Source organism: Taudactylus pleione, unplaced genomic scaffold, assembly GCF_031769625.1.
Source record: "Taudactylus pleione unplaced genomic scaffold, aTauple2 ptg000585l, whole genome shotgun sequence".
NCBI classification, from domain to species: domain Eukaryota; kingdom Metazoa; phylum Chordata; class Amphibia; order Anura; family Myobatrachidae; genus Taudactylus; species Taudactylus pleione.
The window spans coordinates 1,725,791-1,749,000 of NW_028284987.1; the positions used below are offsets into that span (position 1 = coordinate 1,725,791).

General features: G+C 43.9%; 1 protein-coding gene across 12 annotated transcripts in view; it reads right to left on the reverse strand.

The window, feature by feature from the left end:
- NCOR1 (nuclear receptor corepressor 1) overlaps positions 1 to 23,210 on the reverse strand; it is a 223,338-nt gene that overhangs the window by 95,837 nt on the left and 104,291 nt on the right. For 9 of the 12 annotated variants that reach the window (XM_088453646.1, XM_088453643.1, XM_088453642.1 and 6 more), the window contains exons 14-17: positions 22,765 to 22,866; positions 19,239 to 19,369; positions 17,607 to 17,857; positions 8,576 to 8,638 (exon numbers count right to left, since the gene is read on the reverse strand). In XM_088453646.1, the coding sequence (XP_088309772.1) occupies positions 8,576 to 8,638; positions 17,607 to 17,857; positions 19,239 to 19,369; positions 22,765 to 22,866 (547 nt within the window). Of the gene's footprint in view, positions 1 to 8,575; positions 8,639 to 17,606; positions 17,858 to 19,238; positions 19,370 to 20,811; positions 20,975 to 22,764; positions 22,867 to 23,210 lie in introns of those variants that run through there. The other 3 variants (XM_088453648.1, XM_088453647.1, XM_088453650.1) reach the window with 2 other exon arrangements.

Sequence of the window (23,210 nt, forward strand, 5' to 3'; positions counted from 1 at the left end):
ACTGGTACTCTCCACATGTCCATATATCAGTGCACACTCCACATGCCCCTCAACCACAGCCTAAAAATGCTTATTTCGCAGTTGTAGCCGGAGGACGGGTGGAGTAGGTGAGCATGCGGTGCACAACACACTGCACTCTCCACTTCTCTAATTGGAGGAGCTGCTGTGACTTCCCTGTAGTGTGCAGAGGTCACATGACGCAGAAGTCAACTTCTCCCATCCAACTTTGTTTATCTGCTTTATAACAAAGCACACATAAATCAGATAGTTAGAAGCCTGCTTAGGGCGACCTGTTGCACACCCTGGAGTAGCATTGGCTACATTTTTCGCTGCAAACATAGCTGCCTATATTGTTGCAATATCAGATTCAGGAAGTGAGCTTTGTAATAAAAATCTGCATTCTACTTCAGGGTCCATAGGGGGTCCACAGGGTTGACCTTGGGGTATAGCTGGATCTGGATCCACGGGCACCACGCAGTTAAAGCTTTGCTGCTCCCAGGATGCACTTGGGTCCGTCCTCCTCTATACCCCGCCCCGGCCACAGGCACCTCAGTTTTAGTTGGTGCCCGGCCGGAGTCGGGTCACCCTGTCGCAGTGGGGCTGCAGGAGCAGCCCCTAAGCTTTATTTTAAAAGAGAAATTTTTTATTTTTTTCTTCTTTTTTTACACTGTTAGAGCGGCAGCATCAGACTGTCCTTTAGGACGTCCACGCTGCCGCTCCTTCTCCCCGCTGGCGCCGCGACGCCAGTACAGCTCTGGGGATCGCGGCGGGACCCCAGAGCCTGTACTAGCCGGGCTCTGGGGACTCCCTTGACTGCTGCCGGACGCGACGGGGATCAGGTAAGCCGCGGGTCGCCGCGTGCGGCGGCCCGCGGATACTTCAATGCAGTCAGGAGCCTCCGGTCTCTGGGGACAGACCGGAGGCGCTAGCGGCGGCGGCGGGCTCCCCCTCAATTGAGGAATACCCCGCGTGTCCGCTAGACCACCAGGGTATCAGGCTGGTAGCGGGACCGGCAACCCGGGGGTTAATTGCTAGCCAGGGGAGGCAGCCTTCCCTGTCTAGCGGCTCCTCCCCTCAGCTCAGCGTGCCTTTCAACAAGCAGTCTGGCGTCGCTGAGCTGCTCTTATCTTACGGCCACTCCTCCTCTGAGGTCTCCGGCGGCCATCTTTACTGGCACATCGCAGACTCCCAGGCGGTATCAAGTGGACCGGTCCCCCTGTGTACCTCTCCCCTGCTAAAGGACAGTGTACACAGCGCTATAGCCCTCCCAGACACTGAATCTGGGCGGTTGATTGTAGCGGAAGGTGCAGTGAGTACTAACTTTTCTGCATTGTATGTGACTATTGCTAGTGCTGCCTGTCTGTGACTTATTCTCCTTACTGTCAGCTTATAACTATCCCTTTCCTTCTCCTACGGCCCGGCAGGTGTGTGGGGGAAGGGCGTTTTTCTGAGACCCTCACATATATAAAACACGTATTTGTGGGGTCAGTCACATACTGTTGTGTGCTACACAGTACCATATCTGGGCTGTTGTGTCGCATACTGGTGAGTGCGCGGGTGTTAAAACCGTAATTCCTCTGGTGATACGTATTTCTTGTGTATTTACGGTATCATGTCTGATGAGGAGACTGAGCGCTCTGTGGCTCCTGTGCTATTTTCCTGCAGACGCTGTGCTGCTGGAGTTGATGGGGAGGACTTATCTCAGGATGGTCTGTGCGGGCGGTGCCAGCTGGTACCGGGCCCCTCCAACCCCCCTGTATCACAGGACCCTCCTTGGGCGATGTTTTCACAGGTGCTGGCGTCTATTGCGGACCGGTTATCGGTCCCATCAGCGGTCCCTTCTAGGGCGTTACCGCAGCCCACCATCCCCCGAGGGTTCCACAAATGTTGCGGTCTTCCCCCGGGGCCCAGACTGTGGGTCCTTACTCGGGACTGCCTGTGTATGTGCAGTCTTCCCCAGGGACGTGTCAGTCTGTAGTGCCTTTGCAGAGTTTTGCTCCGACGGCTCCTCCGCCTTGGGTGGATGTTCTGTCCAGCTCCGTACAGAGTCTGGCGGCTTCATCCTCGGCGTTTCAGTCCATGTTGCAAGGTGATGTGCCACCAAGGGTGTCTAAACGTCCGGTTGTGAGTTCACTAGCTGCGCAGTTGTCGGACTCGGAAGTGTCCTCAGATGATGGAGAAATCCATGAGGACTCTGACTCTGATGTCATGGGGCAGGAGGTGGAAGCTAAGTCCTCCATTAATGTTCCAGCCTTAGTTAGGGCGGTGCGGGCTATCCTACATGTTGAGGATGATGCGCCGGCTCCTAGGTCGAAGTTTCCTAATTTTAAAAAGGCCAAGGTGACCTCAACTGTGTTCCCCCTGTCTGATCAATTATCGGATCATATGGCGGCGGCCTGGCAATTACCTAGTAAGAGGTTCCATCCACAGAAGAGGTTGGCGGTGAACTATGCTTTTCCTGAAGCTCATTGCAGGAAATGGGAAACTCCGCCGGCGGTGGATTCCCACGTTACCCGCTTGATCAAAAGCGCGACGTTGCCATTGCCGTCTATCTCCTCTTTGAAGGATCCCACGGACAGGAAGGTGGAGACTTGTTTAAAGTCCATTTATTCTCTTTCCGGGGCGGTGGCTCGCCCGTCCATGGCTATCTCCTGGGTGGCTAAAGCCATTGAGGCATGGGCCAATGCCTTGGAGGATACCTTTCCTGATGAGGCTCCGGATATCCAGAGAGCGTTAGTGGGACAGATGCGGGATGCAGCTTCCTATATTGGGGAAGCGTCTTTGGATGCCAGCCTGCTCACTTCTAGGGTGTCGGCTGCAGCGGTATCTGCTCGGCGCTCCCTGTGGCTGAGGTCCTGGAGGGCTGATGCAGATTCAAAAAAGGGTCTGGAGGCCTTGCCTTTTAATGGTGATTTACTATTTGGTCCGGATTTGGACAGAATAGTGGATACTTTGGCTAAGTCCAAGTCGGCTTTTCTCCCTTCGGCCTCTGCGCCGGCTAAAGTGAGGAGCTCTGCCTTTCGGTCCTTTCGGGTTCAGGGTAAGGCCAAGGGCCAGTCCTTCCCGAGACATTCGGCGACCAAGGCCGCACCCAAGCCCAAGAAGCAGGCATGGAGTGCTCGGCGCCCTTCTTCCAAGCAGGAGGATAAGCCTGCTGCCTGATGGGACGGGCCTCTCTCTGGGGGACCCCAGAGTGGGAGGCCGACTTCTCCAATTCGCCCAGTGTTGGCACAATACCACCACGGATGCCTGGGTTCGAGAAGTAGTCTCTCAGGGGTACGCCCTGTCTTTTCGGTTCAGGCCGCCCCACCAGTTTTTCTGTACGAGTCCTTCTCTGGACAAGACCAAAGCTGGTCAGATTCAGGTAGCTATAGAATCCTTGCTACAAGCAGGGGTCATTGTTCCCGTTCCGCAGTCTCAGCGCGGGACGGGGTACTATTCTACTCTGTTTCTGGTACAGAAACCCAATGGTTCTCATCGCCCTATCCTGAATTTGAAGTCTCTGAACAGATACCTCAGAGTTCCCAGGTTCAGGATGGAAACGTTACGTTCCATCATTCTGGCGATGGAACCCGGGGATTATATGGTCTCCCTCGATATCCAGGACGCCTATCTCCATGTGCCCATAGCACCGGCACATCAGCGGTATCTGAGGTTTGCTATCCTGAACCATCACTACCAATTTCGGGCGTTGCCTTTTGGCCTTTCCACGGCTCCGAGGGTGTTCACCAAGGTGATGGCGGTTATGGCTGCCCACCTTCGGGGTCAGGGTCTACGTCTGTTGCCGTACCTGGACGATCTTCTGCTGCTGGCGAGCTCCCCGGAGGTGCTTCTTCGACATCTCCACCTGACCATTGCTTGTCTTCAAGCACACGGGTGGTTGATAAACTGGAAGAAGTCCTCCCTGATTCCATCACAGCGGATGGTTCATTTGGGAGCCCTGCTGGATTCTCGTCAGCAGCGGATTTTCCTGACTCCAGAGAAGGTCTCCTCCCTGCAGCTGCGGATATACAGTTGCCTGAGCAGTTGCCGCCTGTCGGTCCATTCAGCTATGAGAGTTCTGGGGTCCATGGTGTCGACATTCGACATGGTGGAATTTGCCCAGTTCCATTCCCGGCCCCTGCAGGGGCTGATTCTATCGGAATGGAACGGGTTACCTCACCGGATCCGCTCTCAGATGCTGGTGTTGTCCGCGGAGGTTCGGCAGTCTTTGGCTTGGTGGCTTCAGACGGTGCATCTGGTCGAGGGGCGCCCCTTTTGGATCCCGGACTGGGTCCTGCTCACGACGGATGCCAGTCTTCGGGGTTGGGGGGCAGTGACCGGCTCATTATCGCTTCAGGGTCGTTGGTCCGCGGAAGAAGCACTTCTCCCCATCAACATCCTGGAACTGCGGGCTGTGTACAGGGCCCTGCAGTCGTCCGGCCCCGCTCTTCACGGAAGGGCGGTTCAGGTGCAGTCCGACAACGCCACCACGGTGGCGTACATCAACCACCAAGGGGGAACTCGCAGTCGGGCAGCAATGTCGGAGGTGTCTCGCATTCTTGCTTGGGCGGAGTGTCACGTTCCAGCGATCTCGGCAGTCTTCATTCCCGGAGTCCTCAATTGGGAGGCGGACTTCCTCAGCCGTCACGATGTGCATCCCGGGGAATGGTCGCTTCACCCAGAGGTGTTTCAGCTACTCGTGGACAGGTGGGGGCTGCCGGAGCTGGACTTGATGGCCTCCCGTCACAATCACAAGTTGCCCGTTTACGGGTCAAGGACAAGAGACGCAGGCGCCTGTCTGGTAGACGCTCTGTCGGTGAAATGGACGTTTCACCTGGCGTATCTGTTTCCTCCGATATCCTTACTTCCTCGGGTTCTGCGGAAATTCAAGCAGGACGGCGGCACGCTCGTGCTGGTGGCTCCGGCGTGGCCCAGACGTCCTTGGTACTCCGATCTGAGGTGCCTCTCCATCGACGCTCCGTACCTTCTTCCTCAGCGTCGGGACCTGTTGTCTCAGGGGCCCTGCCTTTACCCGGATCTGGGTCGGCTGTCTTTGACGGCGTGGCTCTTGAGACAGCCGTCTTGAGGTCTAGGGGTTTCTCCAGTTCAGTGATTGGTACCATGCTTAGGGCACGCAAGCCTGCCTCCGCGCGGATTTACCACAGGGTGTGGCGCACTTATTTTCAATGGTGTGAATCCAGAAACTATGATCCGCAGGTGTTCCGGGTTTCCAGAATCTTGGAATTTCTTCAATCGGGTTTGGACCTCGGCTTACGCCTGGCCTCTCTGAAGGTTCATGTGTCTGCTTTGTCCGTGTGGTTTCAGCGACGGATTGCTACACTGCCAGATGTTTACACCTTTTTCCAAGGTGTTCTCAGGATCCAGCCTCCCTTCGTGCCTCCGGTGGCTCCGTGGGACTTGACGGTGGTACTGAGGGTCTTGCAGGGTCCTCCTTTTGAGCCGCTTGAGTCGGTGGAGCTCAAGTGGCTGACGTTTAAGACCATTTTTCTCCTGGCAATTGCTTCGGCCAGGAGGGTTTCAGAATTGGGGGCGCTTTCCTGTCGCCCTCCTTTTCTGATTTTTCACCAGGACAGGGCAGTGCTCCGCACGCGTCCTGAGTTTTTGCCCAAAGTGGTTTCAAAGTTCCACATTAATCAGGAACTTGTTGTGCCAGCTTTTCAGTCACCTGATCTTTCGGCTGGTGAGGCTTCCTTGGATGTGGTCCGGGCACTTAGAATTTATGTGGACCGGACTGCTTCGGTTAGGAAGTCAGATTCTTTGTTTGTCCTCTTCGGTTTTCACAAGAGGGGTTGGCCTGCCAACAAGCAAACGTTAGCCCGTTGGCTTCGTTCAGTTATTTGTGAGGCTTATGCGCAGGAGGGTTTACCTGTGCCAGCCTCTGTTAAGGCTCATTCCACTCGTTCTGTGGGTCCCTCTTGGGCTGCTAGACGTGGCGCCTCCGCTGTTCAGCTGTGTAAGGCGGCTACTTGGTCTTCAATTCAGACGTTTTTGAGGTTTTATGCGTTTGACACCTTCGCCTCTCAGGATGCATCCTTTGGGCGCCGGGTACTCCTTTCAGCACAGGAGCGTCCCCGCCCTTAGTTGAACTGCTTTGGGACATCCCCAAGGTCAACCCTGTGGACCCCCTATGGACCCTGAAGTAGAAAACAAGAGATATGGTAAGAACTTACCTTGGTTATCTCTGTTTCTACGAAGTCCATAGGGTCCACAGGGCGCCCGCCCTGACGCACCTGGCTTCAAATGGGCTGTGTGGCTGGTCACCGGTTTTCCGTCTCCCATTTCTGTGAGTATGGTTTCTTGTGTGTTCCAGTCTTCCTTCTCTCTGTTTAGTCTCCTCCTCCGGCCTTAGCTGCTTACCAACTGAGGTGCCTGTGGCCGGGGCGGGGTATAGAGGAGGACGGACCCAAGTGCATCCTGGGAGCAGCAAAGCTTTAACTGCGTGGTGCCCGTGGATCCAGATCCAGCTATACCCCAAGGTCAACCCTGTGGACCCTATGGACTTCGTAGAAACAGAGATAACAAAGGTAAGTTCTTACCATATCTCTTGTTTCCACACATTACATCTCACACTGGAATCATGCAGTAGAACTCTACAGACGATTTCACCCCCAATGTTTAATTTTATTGCTAGAACACAGCTGTGGAGCTCCCATGACCTACTGAGTAGAAACTCACTCATGCTGGCACCTATAATGACCATTTCTCCATGTCTGACACACTGGAGTCTTATTATCCTTTTCTCATAAAATGCCAAAATATTACGAAGCTGTATTATGAGGGGCTCAGGGAAATGGGGATTTGTTTAGGTGCATCCTGGGCAGAAGAATCCCCCATGGTTTTACTAACTGGGGACAGGTAACATCCTCTAAAAAAAAAAAAAAAAAACATTTTGGGTAAGCATATTTTACACTCCATGGGCAGTATATAAGAGAAACAAATAATAATAATCCATACAAACCCCCATCGTTACCATTTGATCATGACCAGAGCTTAAAATGGTTGTGGTTGGTATATTATTAAAGAGAAGGAAACAACTGTGACAGAGAAAATCCACCCCACTCTCCAATTTGACGTTGCTATGTTAGAATACAGAAGTAAATACATGAATCTTTTATACACATAACCAAGAGCTGTTGCAATGAACAAATTGAAATTTTAGTAAAAATATTTCCTCCAAGCCAAATTCTGGCTGGGGAACGACAAATGTTAAATGTCTCCCCAAGTCCCACAGGCTGTCACTTTCTTTCCTTCCTGTCCTGTTCACCTGAAATGAACTAAATCCACATGTCAGGCCCTGCAGAAAGCCTCTATTGCCCTGCTAATCATAATGTGTAACTGCATTAGCAGCAGATTATTACAGAGCCATTCCAGGTAAACACCTATTTTACTTCCCTGTGGCGATCAGAGACGGAAGCAGCGGCTATTCCACCCACAGTGTCCCCTTTGTTAATATCACAAAACAAACCTGAATAGCACCAACAACACAAAAATGAAAACAAAATAACAAAACACACAACACAGCAGACAAGCATGCATACACAGGGACAAACACATGCACGACCACATTAAAAAAATACATAGAAGTGCTGGAAGCAAAATGAAAAGGCAAATGTTATCAAGAAATATGAGTCAATAGCGCACAGTTCACAAAGTAATCACTAATATGTGCCAGAAGGAGGGGTTTTGGCATATTCACAATCACATAAGAATATAATTTTTTTTGTAGAAATACATATAATATTCATACGGGGGAGCTGTCCAGCACCAAATAAATGTAAATCACAATAGCAAGTTTATCTGAAGCTGCAGTAACACAGAGCTGTGCCCCAGCCAGAGCCCTGGGGTGTGCATGTGTTACTACAACCGTAACCACAACAAAGATGGAAAACAATCTGTTTTCATGAAGAGAAGAGGAGTCAGGGGTCTTAGATTGAAGTGATAGGTAAAAGTTTCCAAGCAGTCCAGGAAGGACTCTAGTTCCTTTAGAAAACAATTTTGGAAAGAAAGGTTTTCAGTATTGTTTAGACTTGCTTGAGAAAGTAACTTTCTAAGAAGACCTTTTTAGCAGCCTTATATTATTGCTATAAAATGATTTACAACCAAGACAAACAAACCCAAAAATCAAATTAATACTGTCTTGCATGTCTTGGGGTGCTGCATTTTTCCTACAAACAAGGAGAGCTTTCTAATTAACCAATTTCCAATGAGAGAACAAAGATTGTATCAAGAGTACAGAACCCCAATTCAGATACAAAGCGCAGTTGTCAGCACTGTGTGTGACCATGTGACCTGCTGCTTTCCAATCGTGGAGTGATACACAAAAGGCTTGGTGCTTCCAGCCCACCTGGATTGCGTTTTAAGCAAATTAAGTATTAATTTAGAATATTAAGGTTCGGTAAATACCGAACATCAAATCACATGGCCGCATGTAGCATTAGACAGCTTGCAATAATTTCTTCGAGCAGATAATTAAACGCCACAACTACTTTGGTACAACACACAAAGTCTACTAGGTCAGTGACATCTACATCTCACTCGAGATATCCACAGAAACCAAACTTGAAATCTTTACCTTTTTTAGCAACTTCCATTTCTTCTTCAGTCCAACGGGAGGTCTCCACGGTCTCTGCAGAAGCTGAAAGCACAACACAGCAAATCCCATCAAAAAGAAAGACCTGGATTTGCATTACGAGCACCACACTTAGTGATCCGTTTACGTGCAGGCTTCCTCCGTACAAGCCATATGAGGGGAAGGCAGACTGATGGTGGGAGGCAGTCACTATTGACTATGACAAGAGGGCTTGTGACAAGTTAGCGGACGAAGGGGAAATTAATGAGCAGTTCAGCATCAGAATGAAAAATGAACTGAAAGTATTAAGGAGAAAACTACTCCATGCAGAATAAAAAAAAACCTGCAGAATGAATGTAAAAGAACCAAAGCCACAGGCTACAATGACGAATGCTACAGCTTAATCGGCGCCTAAAATAACAGCATTCACCAAACACTGTGTGTACCAGCTACATAGAAATTCTCACTACAAGACAACCTACGACCACAGTCACATAATCGATATACATTATCACTTACAAACAAGAGGCAACAAGGTCTCACTACAAAAATAACCACCATTAAGGACTGATCATGCCCTTTCAATGTAAAACTGTAATCTATAGGTACTCCATATTGCTTGAAAACACAAATGACATGTTGGAATATGCAAAAACATCTAACACTAAATGAAAAGTGATAACTGAAGCATGAAGAGCAGAACAAAATAAACCTGTTCTAGTCCTTTAAAAGGAACAATCCACACAAAAAGCAATGAAGTGGTTTTGATCACCGACTAGGCAGGAGAAGAACAAAGTAATATATATTAATACAATAAACTGCTGGAAACAACACTGGGCAACATGACAACAATAAGAAAGTATCGCCCGTACCGTACAAATAAAAGTACAATAAAGAATGCTTTAAAGGCTCAGCAAAAATACTTCATGGTTTACAGACAGATTAAATGAAAATACAAGAGCACACACACACAGTACTGTAACTAAAGAAAAACATATAAAGATCCAAACTGTACAAAAAACATGCAACATAATCTAATGGTGGGAGAGCTGACATGAATAGTTATAGCTTAGCGAGACAACTGTATATACAGACTGTAATTACTTGTTCACAACATACTAAAAAAGGATTTGTAGCCCCAGTTTTAGGTGGTGCCTAGTTATTGTTGTGGGTTATTCCATGCCAAATCATCACAGCTTCCACGAAAATATGAGATGGTCGGGTTGAAAAGTTACTTCTTTGTGATGATTTGGCCTGGAATGACGTTTATATAGCTGTAATATATTACAGAAAACACAAAGCTTCTTAGTTTGTTTTTTTTTTAAATTAAACTTTATTTTTAATAGCACACAAACAAAGCATGAATATGAATACAGACAGCAAAGACACCAGTAGCAATGGAAGATCAGTGCATGCAGACTAATCACATGACTGGCTGAGGTGTCATTGATGAGTCACGGGTTACCACCAACATAATATCCTTAACCAGTCACATCAGGCAAATCGGATAATCTGGATACAAAGGTCTATGAAGGGTGGCAGATTCACGGCCCTTTTTCTTGTTATTAATGGGTTAATATATGTATTGCACATAACTGTGAAATATGTTGCTATAACTTAACCCGAAGATTGATACATGGCAAGTTGAACAGCATACATAAAGAGACATGCAGAGTAGCAATGACATAAAGGTGGGTTGAAAGGATGGTAGGAGCCCTGCTCCTGAGAGATTACAATCAAGCTCAGCGATCATCTTGTTCTCCAGAATGAAAGCATGGAAAATATGTTCTAGGCGAGGTAAGTCCAGGCAAGTTTATTTCCCCTTAGAAGCAAACTGGAAATGCTCAGATATAAACCACAGAGATGAAATACCTTGTTCAGTGTTTCACCTTGCTATTCCATTTAAAAGTAAATGGTTACTTCCTCACTCCATTACAGACAGGTGAAGAACCTCCAACAGTGATATAGATTAAAAAGCTGGGACTACAAACATGACCTACGACCACCCAAATGTCTACGCTTCAAGTATACAAATCTGTATCTCAAACGGTGTCTGGTTACGAAGCCCCTCCCAGCTAATATGGCAACAAGCTGCAGGGAAGTGCGAATAGCATGATGGACACACTTCAGTAATGTATGTGTACACCTTAGTATAGGTTGCAAACTACATTGTGTGTCAGGCTAGGTTTCATTCCACTGGATTGCAATATACAGAAGATATATCTGTACAGAAGTTAGTGTTTCTACAAAGAATATACACTGGTAATCAAAAAGTACTATGGTACATGTGCAAGCAAATAATAATAAGAAATCTGTATATTTGCTGCTCAATATCAAGTTGCAGTTTCAAAATTGTTTTACTGTAAACACTGTCACAGGTTAGGCCAATAAAATTAAACAAATAGCAATTGTCACTATAGTCACAAAGCATTTACACCTGGGTTTGTTTTAACAGGTAATACATTAGATGCAGGAAAAAAAAGCGGTCTCAAAAAATCAGATGCATTTTAATGTGGTCAAGTGTCAGTCCGCTGAGAAATGGCATGAATCTTCCTTACTTCTCTATCAGATCTGGAACCAAACGAGCAAGGTCCAACGACTACAAATGTTTATCATGTGTATACGATTGCACATTGTGTGTCTCTAACATTACACAGACACACTCATACAGAATAAAGGTGCCTACTCACATGGCGATCTGCACAAGATCCCACGAGGTGTACGATTTCCCTTGAACCCTCCCCAGTCAGCTCCCCGGCAGAAGTGGTCACGATTTGGAGTAAAAAAAACGTCAAATCTGACTTAAGGTCTATCGTGCATCCAGTGCATTGTGTCCCAGATTGGCAAATCTGCCCTACAGCAGGGCAGATCTGAAGATGCAATGTACGACGAGCGGGGACGCGCATTGGCATCGTGATCGTGAGTGGAAACTCACGATTTGGGCATATTTTACACGATTTGTCTTCATGATTCGTCGGGCAAATTGTGTAAAAAAAAAAAATCGCTGTGTGTAGGCACCTTTAGATCTCCTGCATAATTTCTCATACTCAAATGGGGCACCTGTTCCTAAATCCCACAATCCCGATTGGAGGTTACCCACTTAATTGTAGAACTGTTCCAACATTTACAGAGACAAAAGAACTGTACATTGTACTAAAAAGAACAGAAAATGATTATAAACATGAGCTGCAATGGGTCAATGCTTGTTTCTGCATGTATGGTAAACAACAAACCATAGTCTCATATTTAACATATCAATGTCTATTAGGTCCTTTCGGGGTGACATAGAACCAACTTCTAGGTTGTGTAACCTCAGCCTCTGTTTTGACTTTCATTAACGTGTAGCCTACCCTACAGATCACACAAAGACCCACGGTGCCCACAAATTCTGATCTCCTGTATCTTTTCTGTCTTCTCACTATAGAGGTGGTGGCCCTGTTGAGACACTGTCTGATTCTGAATTGAGCCAGACCGTCACTCACAGAACTGAAGAACTCTAAATGTCAGTCTCACCTCTAGAACTGAAGAAGTAGCCAAATGCCACAATTATACATCAAATTACTACATGTTTTCTTAATGTTAGATGCCAACGGTACACAGAAAAGTACGCAGTAACACAGTGCTGGTAGGTGTGCAATCTGTACAGTGATTCACGGGAAACAGTTCACAGGATAAAACTGTACAGTAAGAGATTCATTAATTAATCCTCTTTTCCAAATACAATGGTGGCTCAAGAACCCAATTGTTTTACCCTCAAGCAGGGAGGATGCCAATCCCACTACTTGATGTCACAATCTAACTTATTTTGCCACTTTTGGACTGGTCACATCCCAACATCAATATCAGTAATAATTTATGCAGTAAATTATACCTTGTTTTTTCCCAGAAGACTTAAAGCATGAGTATACTTATTCCCTAAAGGCAATCTACATAAAATGTTGAACTGGCAGAAATCTGAACTAAAAGGCAAAAAGGAGTGGGCATTTTTGTTTGTTATTTTAGAACCACCAAAACTGCTGTGTGTTTATTGCCCCTGCATTAATCCACCTTTCTAAAATGGCAAAAAGTTGAATTCTGCACAGAGTTTTTAAAAAATAAATAAAATCGCATTTGAAAATCATAAATCATTTTTTTTCCCTGTGTTTGAGTGAAACACTTAAAATGTGTAGAAATATAGCAGTTAAACAAGGCATACCATTTTGAAAATGAATAACCTACTGCATGAAATGAGGGGACCCCTGTGTTTACTGATGCCATTGTCTGGTGATCACAGGTGGTCTCCAGGCAGCAACAACTAAGGTAGGGTAGGCAAAAAGCGGGCCTCCAGCTGCTGTTGAACTACAAATCCAAGCATGCCCTGCAACAGTTTCAGAATGGCTAAATAGCAACACTGAGTCACGGCATACTGGGATGTGTGTTCTATAGCAGTTGGATGGTCTCTTATTTCTCACCCCTACACTACTAAGGGGACTCATCTCTTCCCTTGAGTTTATTGAAGCCAGTATAGGAAATATAAGCCCCAATCCATGGGTTTCATATTGTTTTCTGCAGTGCAGGGGTGTTCATCATGATCATCAAAGAATAGCTTGTCAGTGTTCACATCATTTGAAGGAGAAACTTGTCTTTCAAATGAAGGTATCCCTGAGTCTGTGGCTGCGAGGATTCAAGAGATGGGGCACATTTAGGACCAGATTTATCAATGAGTGATATTCTTGCTATCACTTGTTACTAATCTTAAATGGTGATCTAACCATCTCCTGTCACGTGTTTGAAAATTGACATTTAGGAGCTGATTGGTTGGAGCACCATTTAAGTTTAGGAACGAGTGATAACAAGAATATCACTTGTTAATAAATATGGGCCTTCGTGCTGTATTCCTTATTTCATGGCTTTTATAAAGTTCTGCAAAGTTTATCTTGGAATGCCCAGGGCTTAATTTATGCCACTGCAGATACGACATGATGATGTCATTAAGCCATGTCCATTCCTAGGTCTGAGCGACAGCAACTGTAAAGGTGAGGGGGGGAGGTGCTTTTAGTTAAGTCCACCACCAAATATGCTCTCCTGCAGAGCTTAGGACGAGTACCAATTGTCTTTTGCAGTAAATAAGATTCATTATTGCATTTGCCAACCCCTAATAATCTATAATATTTCTAATTACAGGCACACACACACACTTAATAATTAAGTATAAAATTCTGGATGCTTAAGCACATTTAAAAAAATAAATAAAATAACCTTATATAACAAGCATATAAGCAATGAAAACAAGGATAAAACAGAGAGCATTCAACTACAGAACCATTGACACAAAGAAAAAGAAGTTTGCTAAACCTTCTGCAAAGAGCCTATTTTCTGAAGTGGAGACCACCGGAATTTAGCCAGCTCGCATGAGTCTAACAAGCATGTTGCATTCATATTTGACAGCAATGTAAACATTACAAATGTTGCCAACACTGACAACTAACAAAAGCAATGGATTAAAAAAAAAAAAAAAATTATATTTTTGGAGAGAAGATCACAGGCTACATACACGTCAGCATTTAAGGAAGAGGTCCCTTTTTAAAAGAATAAACGTCAACACAGCAGTCATACTTCAATTCAGAAATATTGCAGCATTGTGTTCATTCATTTACATTACACTTAAACTGTTATCGTTTTAAGGGCCCGTTTTAGATTTGGGAATAGAGTAAAGGCCCCCAGACATGGAGCGATATAGCGGACGATTCGACGGATTGGAACGATGTCGCAGCTATATTTTTCAGTGTATGGGCATGATATCATCCTCCCATAGGGTCGTCCGTCACTCCTCCAGATCTTTCTGCAGGCACAAGAGATCTGGAGAATCGTCAAATGAGGAGGTGGAGGGGCGGCATATTGGGCGGTCGGGTACCGGATCGCTCCGTGTGTGGGAACCGCACGATATGTCGGCAATCGGATCCTTGATCGCATAGCTGGGGCACATCGTACCGTGTGTACCCAGCTTTAGACAGAGCAAGTAACTTACATGGAAAACCAAACCATGTTGCAATGCAAGGGGTGCAAATACATACTTTTTTTTGCATGCAGGGTAAATACTCTCTGCTTTTGCATGTAGTCCACAAATGCTAGACAGCTTTATTCTTACACTGCAATTTAGGTATCAGTTTGGACATGCCCCTCCCAAATCTAAGCCTCTCTGCACATTTTAAATCTTCCCCCACCCCCCTCTGCATTACAGCACGGTTTACCTAGGTGCACAGTTACTTGCTCTTTCTTATGGCGCATATCCACTACACGAGAAAAATGAGCGATTGAACGATTACTACGTCGTTATTGTTCATTAATCGTGCAGTAATTATGCCGGCAACGACCAGCGATGCGTGCTCCCGCTGGTCATTGACAGCATTTGTCATCGCCTGAACATGCAGGCTAACCTGACGAGATCATCAGGTTGTACATGTTTGGGGATGAGGGAGGGTGCCCACACTGAACGACATATCATTCAGTGTGGGCACATTATCCACTGCACAGTATGATGAACGATTACAATGTTGTAATCGTACAGTCGTTCTACACTCGTGTAGTGGATATGCACCTTTACTCTATTCCCAAATCTGAATCAGGCCCTAAGCCTCTCAGAGGGCTCTATGTACTAAGCCTTGGAGAGAGATACAGTGGACGAACAAAGTACCAACCAATCAGCTTCTGTCACTTTACAGACTGTGGGGCAGATGTATTAAGCTCTAGAAAGTGATAAAGTGGAGTGTGATAAACGACCAACCAATCAGCTCCTAACTGCCATTTTTCAAACAGCCTGTACCATGACAGTTAGAATGTGAGTGGTTGGTCATTTATCATTTCCAGAGCTTAATACATCTTCCCCTGTGTTTGAAAAATTACAGGAGCTTATTGGTTGGTACTTTATTTCCGTCCACATTATCTCTAAAAGGCTTAATACATAGAACCCAAAGTCACATTTGACCGTTATATGGTATTAGTTGGAAATATCCTACCCAGGACAATTTCATGTGTGTATGACTGATTACTAAACTTGATTTTAAGCTGCACTAGCATATTTTTTTTCCTAAGGCGGTCCCACAATCCCCCACCCCAATACATACCCTTCCACCGCTCTCATGTTTCACCAGAGGTGTGAGAGAAATGGTATTGCCCCAGCACAGAGCAGCCCCCTAGGGTTCCAGTTATGGAGATGGAGCACTGTAAGAAAAACGTTTTTCTAGGTGGTAATGCAGCTTTTTTTAAACAAAAAAATAATATGCTTGAAAAAAATTTGGCAATGACTTCTAGACCATGTGCCAACGCCAGATGTTAGTAGTGATAGCCCCATTAGTAAGACCATTAGACTACATTCAATTTACACCATAACATACTAGTCCTTTTTGCAAAGTTCTTGTCCATGTTTTGAGATCACAATTACAGGATGAATCAGATGAAGATGTACAGTGCAAAATACAGAATAAATCCTCATGTCAATGGTGAATCAAAGCCATGAGCACCACTGCTATTAACAAGCCTACAGTGATGTAAAAAATAATCTTGATAACAGTATAAATATTCCTGTAATGACCTTATAATGGAGGAAAACAATTAGGCAAAAAAAGAGAAAGAATCTCAGACATATGAAAATGCACAAAAGACCAGTGTCAGAGGCATCACTCCGTGGCATAGTAGGAATAAACAGGAATGACAACTACACTGTACAGCAGGGGTTCCCCCAAGGCACACTAACGTTCCAGGTTTTAAGGATAGCCATACTTGAGCACAAGTGATTTAATTAGTATCTCAGTTATTTTGATTTATCCATCTGTGCTCAACCATGGATATCACTAAAACCTGGACTGTTAGTGTGCCTTGAGTACCGAGGTTGGGAATCACTGCTGTACAGGAAAGCCACAAAGAAAGGAGATTTGCCCCATTTACTAGAAAGAACTTGGTACAGTTTAAATTAAATTAAGTACAATTAGAGCAGAATATTTTCTATTATCGAAAAAGTTCAGAAAGGGACATGCTAAATAATAATTGCAAATCGGTGCTTTTGTCAGGGTCACGCACAGACAATATTCCCTATTCCTACAGCCACTGCAAAACAATTTATTGAGAAGGAGAATGGACAAATGTCATTTCAACAATAAATCCCAAAACACACATGGTATGGTTAAAAACAATGGAATGGTCAAAAGCAATGGGTTTAGATTAGTTTACATGTGTTGTACTAGTGTTAAAAACACTTGTAGAACATATACAATGAACACCAGCGGGAAGTTGGCCTAAAGCCCCATAAGAGCCAAGCAACCAACTAATTTACCAATTCGGCCACTGAGATGGGAGGTTAATTTAGATAGATCTGGATGCACGCCACTTGAGGCTATTGTGCAGGTCACATGGAGTTCTCTTATTTGCTCAGATGATAATGGCACACACAGACCAATTGCAGAATGTGCTGACCAAATGTGGACACGTCCCACTCTGAATCAACAGATTCAATTGGATCTTTTTGGGGTACTTAAAAGCTACAATAATCTAGCTAAATTTATAACATCACCAGCAATACGATAACATTTATGGGCAGCATTGTTTCTGCTAATGGGGGCTCCCTTCAGTGCTGCAATTAGTTCAGTGAGCAGTACAGTCACATTAAATAGTATGTAAGAGGCTTCAGAAGATTACATAGGTCCTTTCAGGCAGTTCTGGTAATGGTGTCACATGTACATTTATTGCAAGGCACAGAATGCAGATTTTTGGCTATAGTTTCATCAAGGTTTAATAAATATTTGATAAATTAGGGAAACCTGAAAGTTTATCTCCAATGCTTCATGCATAAATAGAAAAATTAAAACAACAAAATATGACTTAACAAGAGTCTTTTGTCCTTGCTTATACATTTTTTGTACTTGACTATTTAAACTTAAATTTATTTACCTTAACATGTATAGATTTAATCTTGAACTGTTTTAGGTTATGCTGACCATCGTCTCTGACAGCTGAAAAATGCAAGGCAATGGTAGAAACATTTGATCACAGGGTTACTCACCTTGCTCCTGTGAAGACGATGGGGGTAGTGGAGACTCCTCCGATGGACCAGCCACTGGCATTGCTGGAGCAGGAGGTGTAGCAGGTGCTGGTGTAGAAGCATTTGCAGCAGCAGCCTCATTTGCCATTGACCTAGTAATTCGTCCCTTCCGTCGACCTTGGCTGTTTGCAGTTTTACGTCCCTTCGGAGTGGATTGTTCCCTTTCTTCCATGTCTTCTACTACAGTTTCAATTTTCTCTTTGGTGATCTCCCTAAATATATATACAGGCACAGGCTAAATAACTCGCCCAAATTTTCCTATTTAGAAACTATTCTTAAAGGAGATCTCTAACCAAAACTAAAATGTAGTCTGCACAGTTTACCAGGGTGAGAAAACACATTTTATTCACCTCTTGCCCCAATCCGGCAGGCCTTATATCAAGCTAACAGTGCTCCTGATACACATTCCCTGTTAACTTTGCAGTCACATGAATGTGGAGCCCATGGAGGAGGGGTACTGAGAACACAGCTGCCTGTTTGAATTAGGCGAGAGGTTTCAGTACCAGACACTGAAGCCTTCAGGAAGAACCATTATTTCAGAGCACAGCAAGGGAAGACCAACTTTATTTCTCATGTTAGTAACCTCCACAATAAACCTATGGGTTGGACCAAGAACGTAGATTGCCATATTTTTTAGGTAAGATGTTTTCAACTAAAAAATCATTAATCACGCATAAATTTTTACATGCATCTTCATTTCATAATCATACATACACACTAGTAAAGCACATTCTATGCAGTGATTGTGTGTGTTTGGTCACATATAGAAGGCGTATATATAGAAGGCGTATATATTTTCTCTTAAATTAGCAAGTACCATTTAAGCATAAATCAAGATTCTTCTTAAAGCCTGCCAGTGATATATGGGGTTTTTTTTTTGGTTTTTTTTTTAAACTACTCTATTTTTCTATGGGATTATTGATGACTATAACACAGATTTAGCAGAGGAAATAACATTTTAATATAAAAGCCTTTTAAAGATATCAAGTGTTTAGAACTCATGCTGCATTTATCATTGACATGTACAAGACAACTGTGTTATATGGAGTACACAGACGGTTTATAAGAAATGACAGTTATGTTCCTCACACCTGCATGGCTACAGAATTACATGTTACATAAAACTAATTCACAGAGCCTGGCACATATTTCATCAGAACATGAATTACAGATTTGTCCTCATACACTATTGCCACAGTCGCGCCAAACAGCCCTTCGCGGTGCGCCAGGACCTGTCGGCTTGCATTGAGCGTCTTTTTCGCTCTAATAGTCGCAATCCCATACGACAAAAAAGCTTAATGAGGCTGCACGGATTAATTTGATATGCGACACTTGTACATCTGCGTGAGAATAAGTCGGCTTTTATTCCCGCTAAGTTCCGTTGTGCTTCATCTGCACCACTGTAATACAAATTGAGCGGTGTTTCGCTGTATCTGTATTAACAAAAGTTACAGAAAAGGTGGCTACACTACATTGCTCTGTGCGCCAGGCGTCTTGCACCGGACGGTGTATTAAGACTAGGTGTATGAGGACACATCCATATATGTAAACTTTACATGAATAGTTGACTATTCACATGGACAGACTGCTTACCTAAACTCCTCCTTATCCTCTTTTTCCTCTTCTTCCCGTCTCTCTTCTTCCTTTTTCTCATTTTTCTCTATTTTCTCTTCCTCTACTTTTTCAATTTCCTTTTCTTCCTGGGAAGGGCGTGCAATCTGTTGCTTTAGATAAAATGCCACATATAACACATGCAGTTTGTGAACACAGGCGGATATCTCACGAATGAGGCACAAGTGTACATGGAAACGTAGCGCTCCCAGCCTGCCACTCACACATTTCACATAATCCTTATAAAAAGATTCACAAACAATAATAGGTGTCAGATTCAATTAAAACATGTCTCAATTATGCAGCTGAGTCTCTGTGAACACATTTGAAATGGCATTAATTGTCTTTGGTCCACCGAGGATTAACCCGAGCATTACACAAACACAATTTGAAAGAGCTTGTGGATAAACACAGAAAACAGATTCCTGTTGAATCCGGAGAGAGACCAGAAACGGAGCATATAAAACAGGACTGCTATGCTCTGTGGGGTTGCAGGATGAACTATTGTTATTTCACAATGAAACAGACCTCATTCACAAAGCGCACATGATGGTCACTCCCATACACATTTGTTTTGCATCTCTGCTCCCACATGGCCCACCCAATGTGTTCCAAGGTGCTTGTCTCCTCTCAGCTGTCTAGGTAACCCTCAAACAAGAAGTGTACTGAGCTTAGCAGTGAGATGGCAAAAATCTCTACAAGCGCACTGTTCACAACTGTAAATGTCTTGTCAAAATCCAACCTTCTTCTACTTTAGACCCATCCCTTTTATTAAAGTAACACTTTCTGCTAAAGACCGAACATATGTTTTAGCCTTTACATGTCACTGCTGTGTTGTTTACGTTTCATACATTGGGCTGCTGCACATAGAAAAATTTGCCACTAAAAAGTACAAAGCACAATCTATACTGAGCTTATGCAAAAAACAAAGTCCTTTTGTGGACTGAAAATGGCTCTGTGCCCTTCCTCATGGTAATTAACTAAACTACGGAAAAAATTAATTCTGTTATTTTCATGTACATAGCAAGGAACGTTGTCACTGGGCACAGCTCCTCCTAGCAGTCAGAGCACACTGTTCTCACACAAATGGCATATTATTGCTCTGGAAACCAATGGGCTTGGCTGAAAGTGAAAGCCGCACCGTGCCATTATTTAGTTGTGTCCTTCATAAACAACTTCTATATCTGTAGTTTTTATAGCTGCCAGCAGATGGTAGTAGGATATCACTACTGAAGAGAATGCTCCGTTCCTTTTTAATTGCATCCTCCAATTATAAAAGTACTGAGTGCTGACCTGCATGCTATATATACAAGATATACAATGTACTAAAGCAGATTACATCAGTAACCAACTGTACTACAGCATCCCCTGCTTCCACAGACCAATCTGACAGCTGCTGCGTCTATGCAATCGTGCTGAGGCACAACACAAATACTCATTTTATTCTTAGCTTCTGTGTGCGCTCAGTTACAAACACATTCAACCCTGTTCTATTCTAAAGCTTGGCTGCAAAACAGGGCGAATCCCTCCTTCTCCCTCCCCTGGCTGCACGCACCTGCACATTCATCTGTTCATGCGCAATCTTCTGTGCCACCTTTGCAGTGGGTTGATATTTGGCCTTGGCAGAATCTCAGAAGGATAATATGCATGATAGGGTACAACAGCAGACACATCACTGTCCTCAGTACAGAAGTTGGCTGACCCGGCAGCATGTTTATTCCAGGAAATTGTGTCATCCTGCCACTTAAGCTGCCTACAGAAGAGTTGACCATCTCACATGCAAGCTATTAATCTCGCAAGGGTTACTCAAGGTAATCCCCTCTGTGCTCAGCTTGATTGGCTGCAACAGCAGCAGAGCAAGTTTCTTTTTTGTCAGATCACAGAGGCTGAACCACCTGCTGTAGAAAATAAATGGGATAACTTTACACAGTCCTGTACAGGTCCATGCAGCTAGCCATTATGGCAGTGGAAGTTTACTTTGAACCTATTCCAGAACATCTTTTTGTACACCCGGACGTTCTTTCGCTATAATCATATTGCCTGTTAAATGTCTTCACACAAGATTTCTTACTACAGGATTTTCCAGTTCGCAATTAAATTATACCCCAGAGGCAAATTTGCATTTGTACCTCTTTGTCCTGATTAGGAAATACCTGGCTCAAGCCCAACAAAGCCAAAACTGCAAATACAAAGGTCTGAAACAAATTGTCAAAATTAATTAATTTGTCTGAAAAGCCAATTAAAACAAAAGGAAGGGACAAAACAACGCCCACATTAAATGAAACTTCAGAAGTTTTGCCTAGGCTGTTATATTTAATGTATACCTGAAAGTGACATTGAATGCTGTAGCACAAGCAAGTTACGATAACTAAACACATATGAATTCTCTATCCCAGTAAATATGGTTTTTACATGTTGTAGCCATGTTGCATTGTCAGCTTCTTGTTGCTTATTGAAATTACAAGTCAGAATATAATTAACCAACAAAATAACTAACAGTTGATATTAGACACAAAATATACCCACTCTGTGTCAAATTCACAAAAGTGTAACGTTTCATAATCAAACGAAAAAAGTGAATTGTGTATATTTTAATGTTACCTTTAAAGTTTGTTTGATTAAAGTGTGAAACTTAAAAGGAGATCTTAAGATAACCTAAATATCAAACACTGGGCGAATTTCAATTGATTCCAGCCCCTATCACGCCCGACGGAGCTATTCAATTCTTGCTCCTGTCGGGCACGATCAGCTGCCAGCGCTACATTTCAGCTCGCAGCCCCTGGGGGATGAGAGCTGAAATGTGCGAAAAGTGACCTGTTTGGGCGCCCAAACATCACTTTTCGCGATCGCGCCCAGCACTTTGGCCGGGTTTAGCTGCTTTATGCGGCTAAACCCGACCACTTTGGGCGCGATCAGCACGAAATCTAGAACAATTGCATAGTGGCCCGCGATCTCCTGTCACCTTAGACGGGAGATGGGGGCCGCGAAAACAATTGAATACCGCCCACTGACCTACTATAATGTTTTTGGCATTCCAAAGTAGTGTGTGATTTTACTCGCAATTAGATCATTTTTAAAAAACAATATTGAAGTCATTTTTGTGAATATTACCCAATGTACGTAAATAAGAGTTCAGATATTTAAACATAACCAACAATCAATACCAGTAATCGGACATCAAAAACAAAATATTTATAGTAGATAGAGGACTGCAAACACCAGTTGCGGCTACAATCACACAGTCTGTTTACATTAATGACAGTAAATGTAAATTGCGGACAAATTGCAGTATAAATAGGTTTTCTGGTGTTGTAAACGCAGCCTAATTACAGTGGGGCACTTATTGCAATCAGTGTGAACAGAATATCTTAAAATATTACTGTATTTGTTTGCAGTAAAGTTTGAAAAACAAGATGCAAACATTGTCAAATCATAAGTACATTAAATGAAAATAAAGGCAAAATGCAACTTATTCTAAAATAAGGCGAACGCTATAATTAAAAGATACCTGATTTCGTCCTCTCCGCTTGCCATAATTTCTTCTTACAAGAGCTTTATAGTTTTCATTTTTCTTAGTTAAATAATAGTATAACACACAATCTGCAACATTCTATATAAAAAAATATATAAAAGAAAAAACATTAGCACTTTGAGCTGAAAATGACCAAGCTATAATTACAAACAAAATGTGTAAATTACATATTCTGTAAATGCCCATTAGCTACTTTTTAAGTTGCAGGGCCTGGGAAGCAATTCCAATATTGTGTAGGACCCTCAATATCCCAGTAACAAAAATGCCTACTTGCTGACAACTGGAATTCACTTGAGATGCAACCAGGAGGCTGCCAACCTACTGTATATGACTGTGCAGGTTGCTAGTTTGGTTACTTGTATATGTAGCACCAGAAGGATATGGCCAAATACTGGGATGCAGGCTGCATTATAATATTGAGC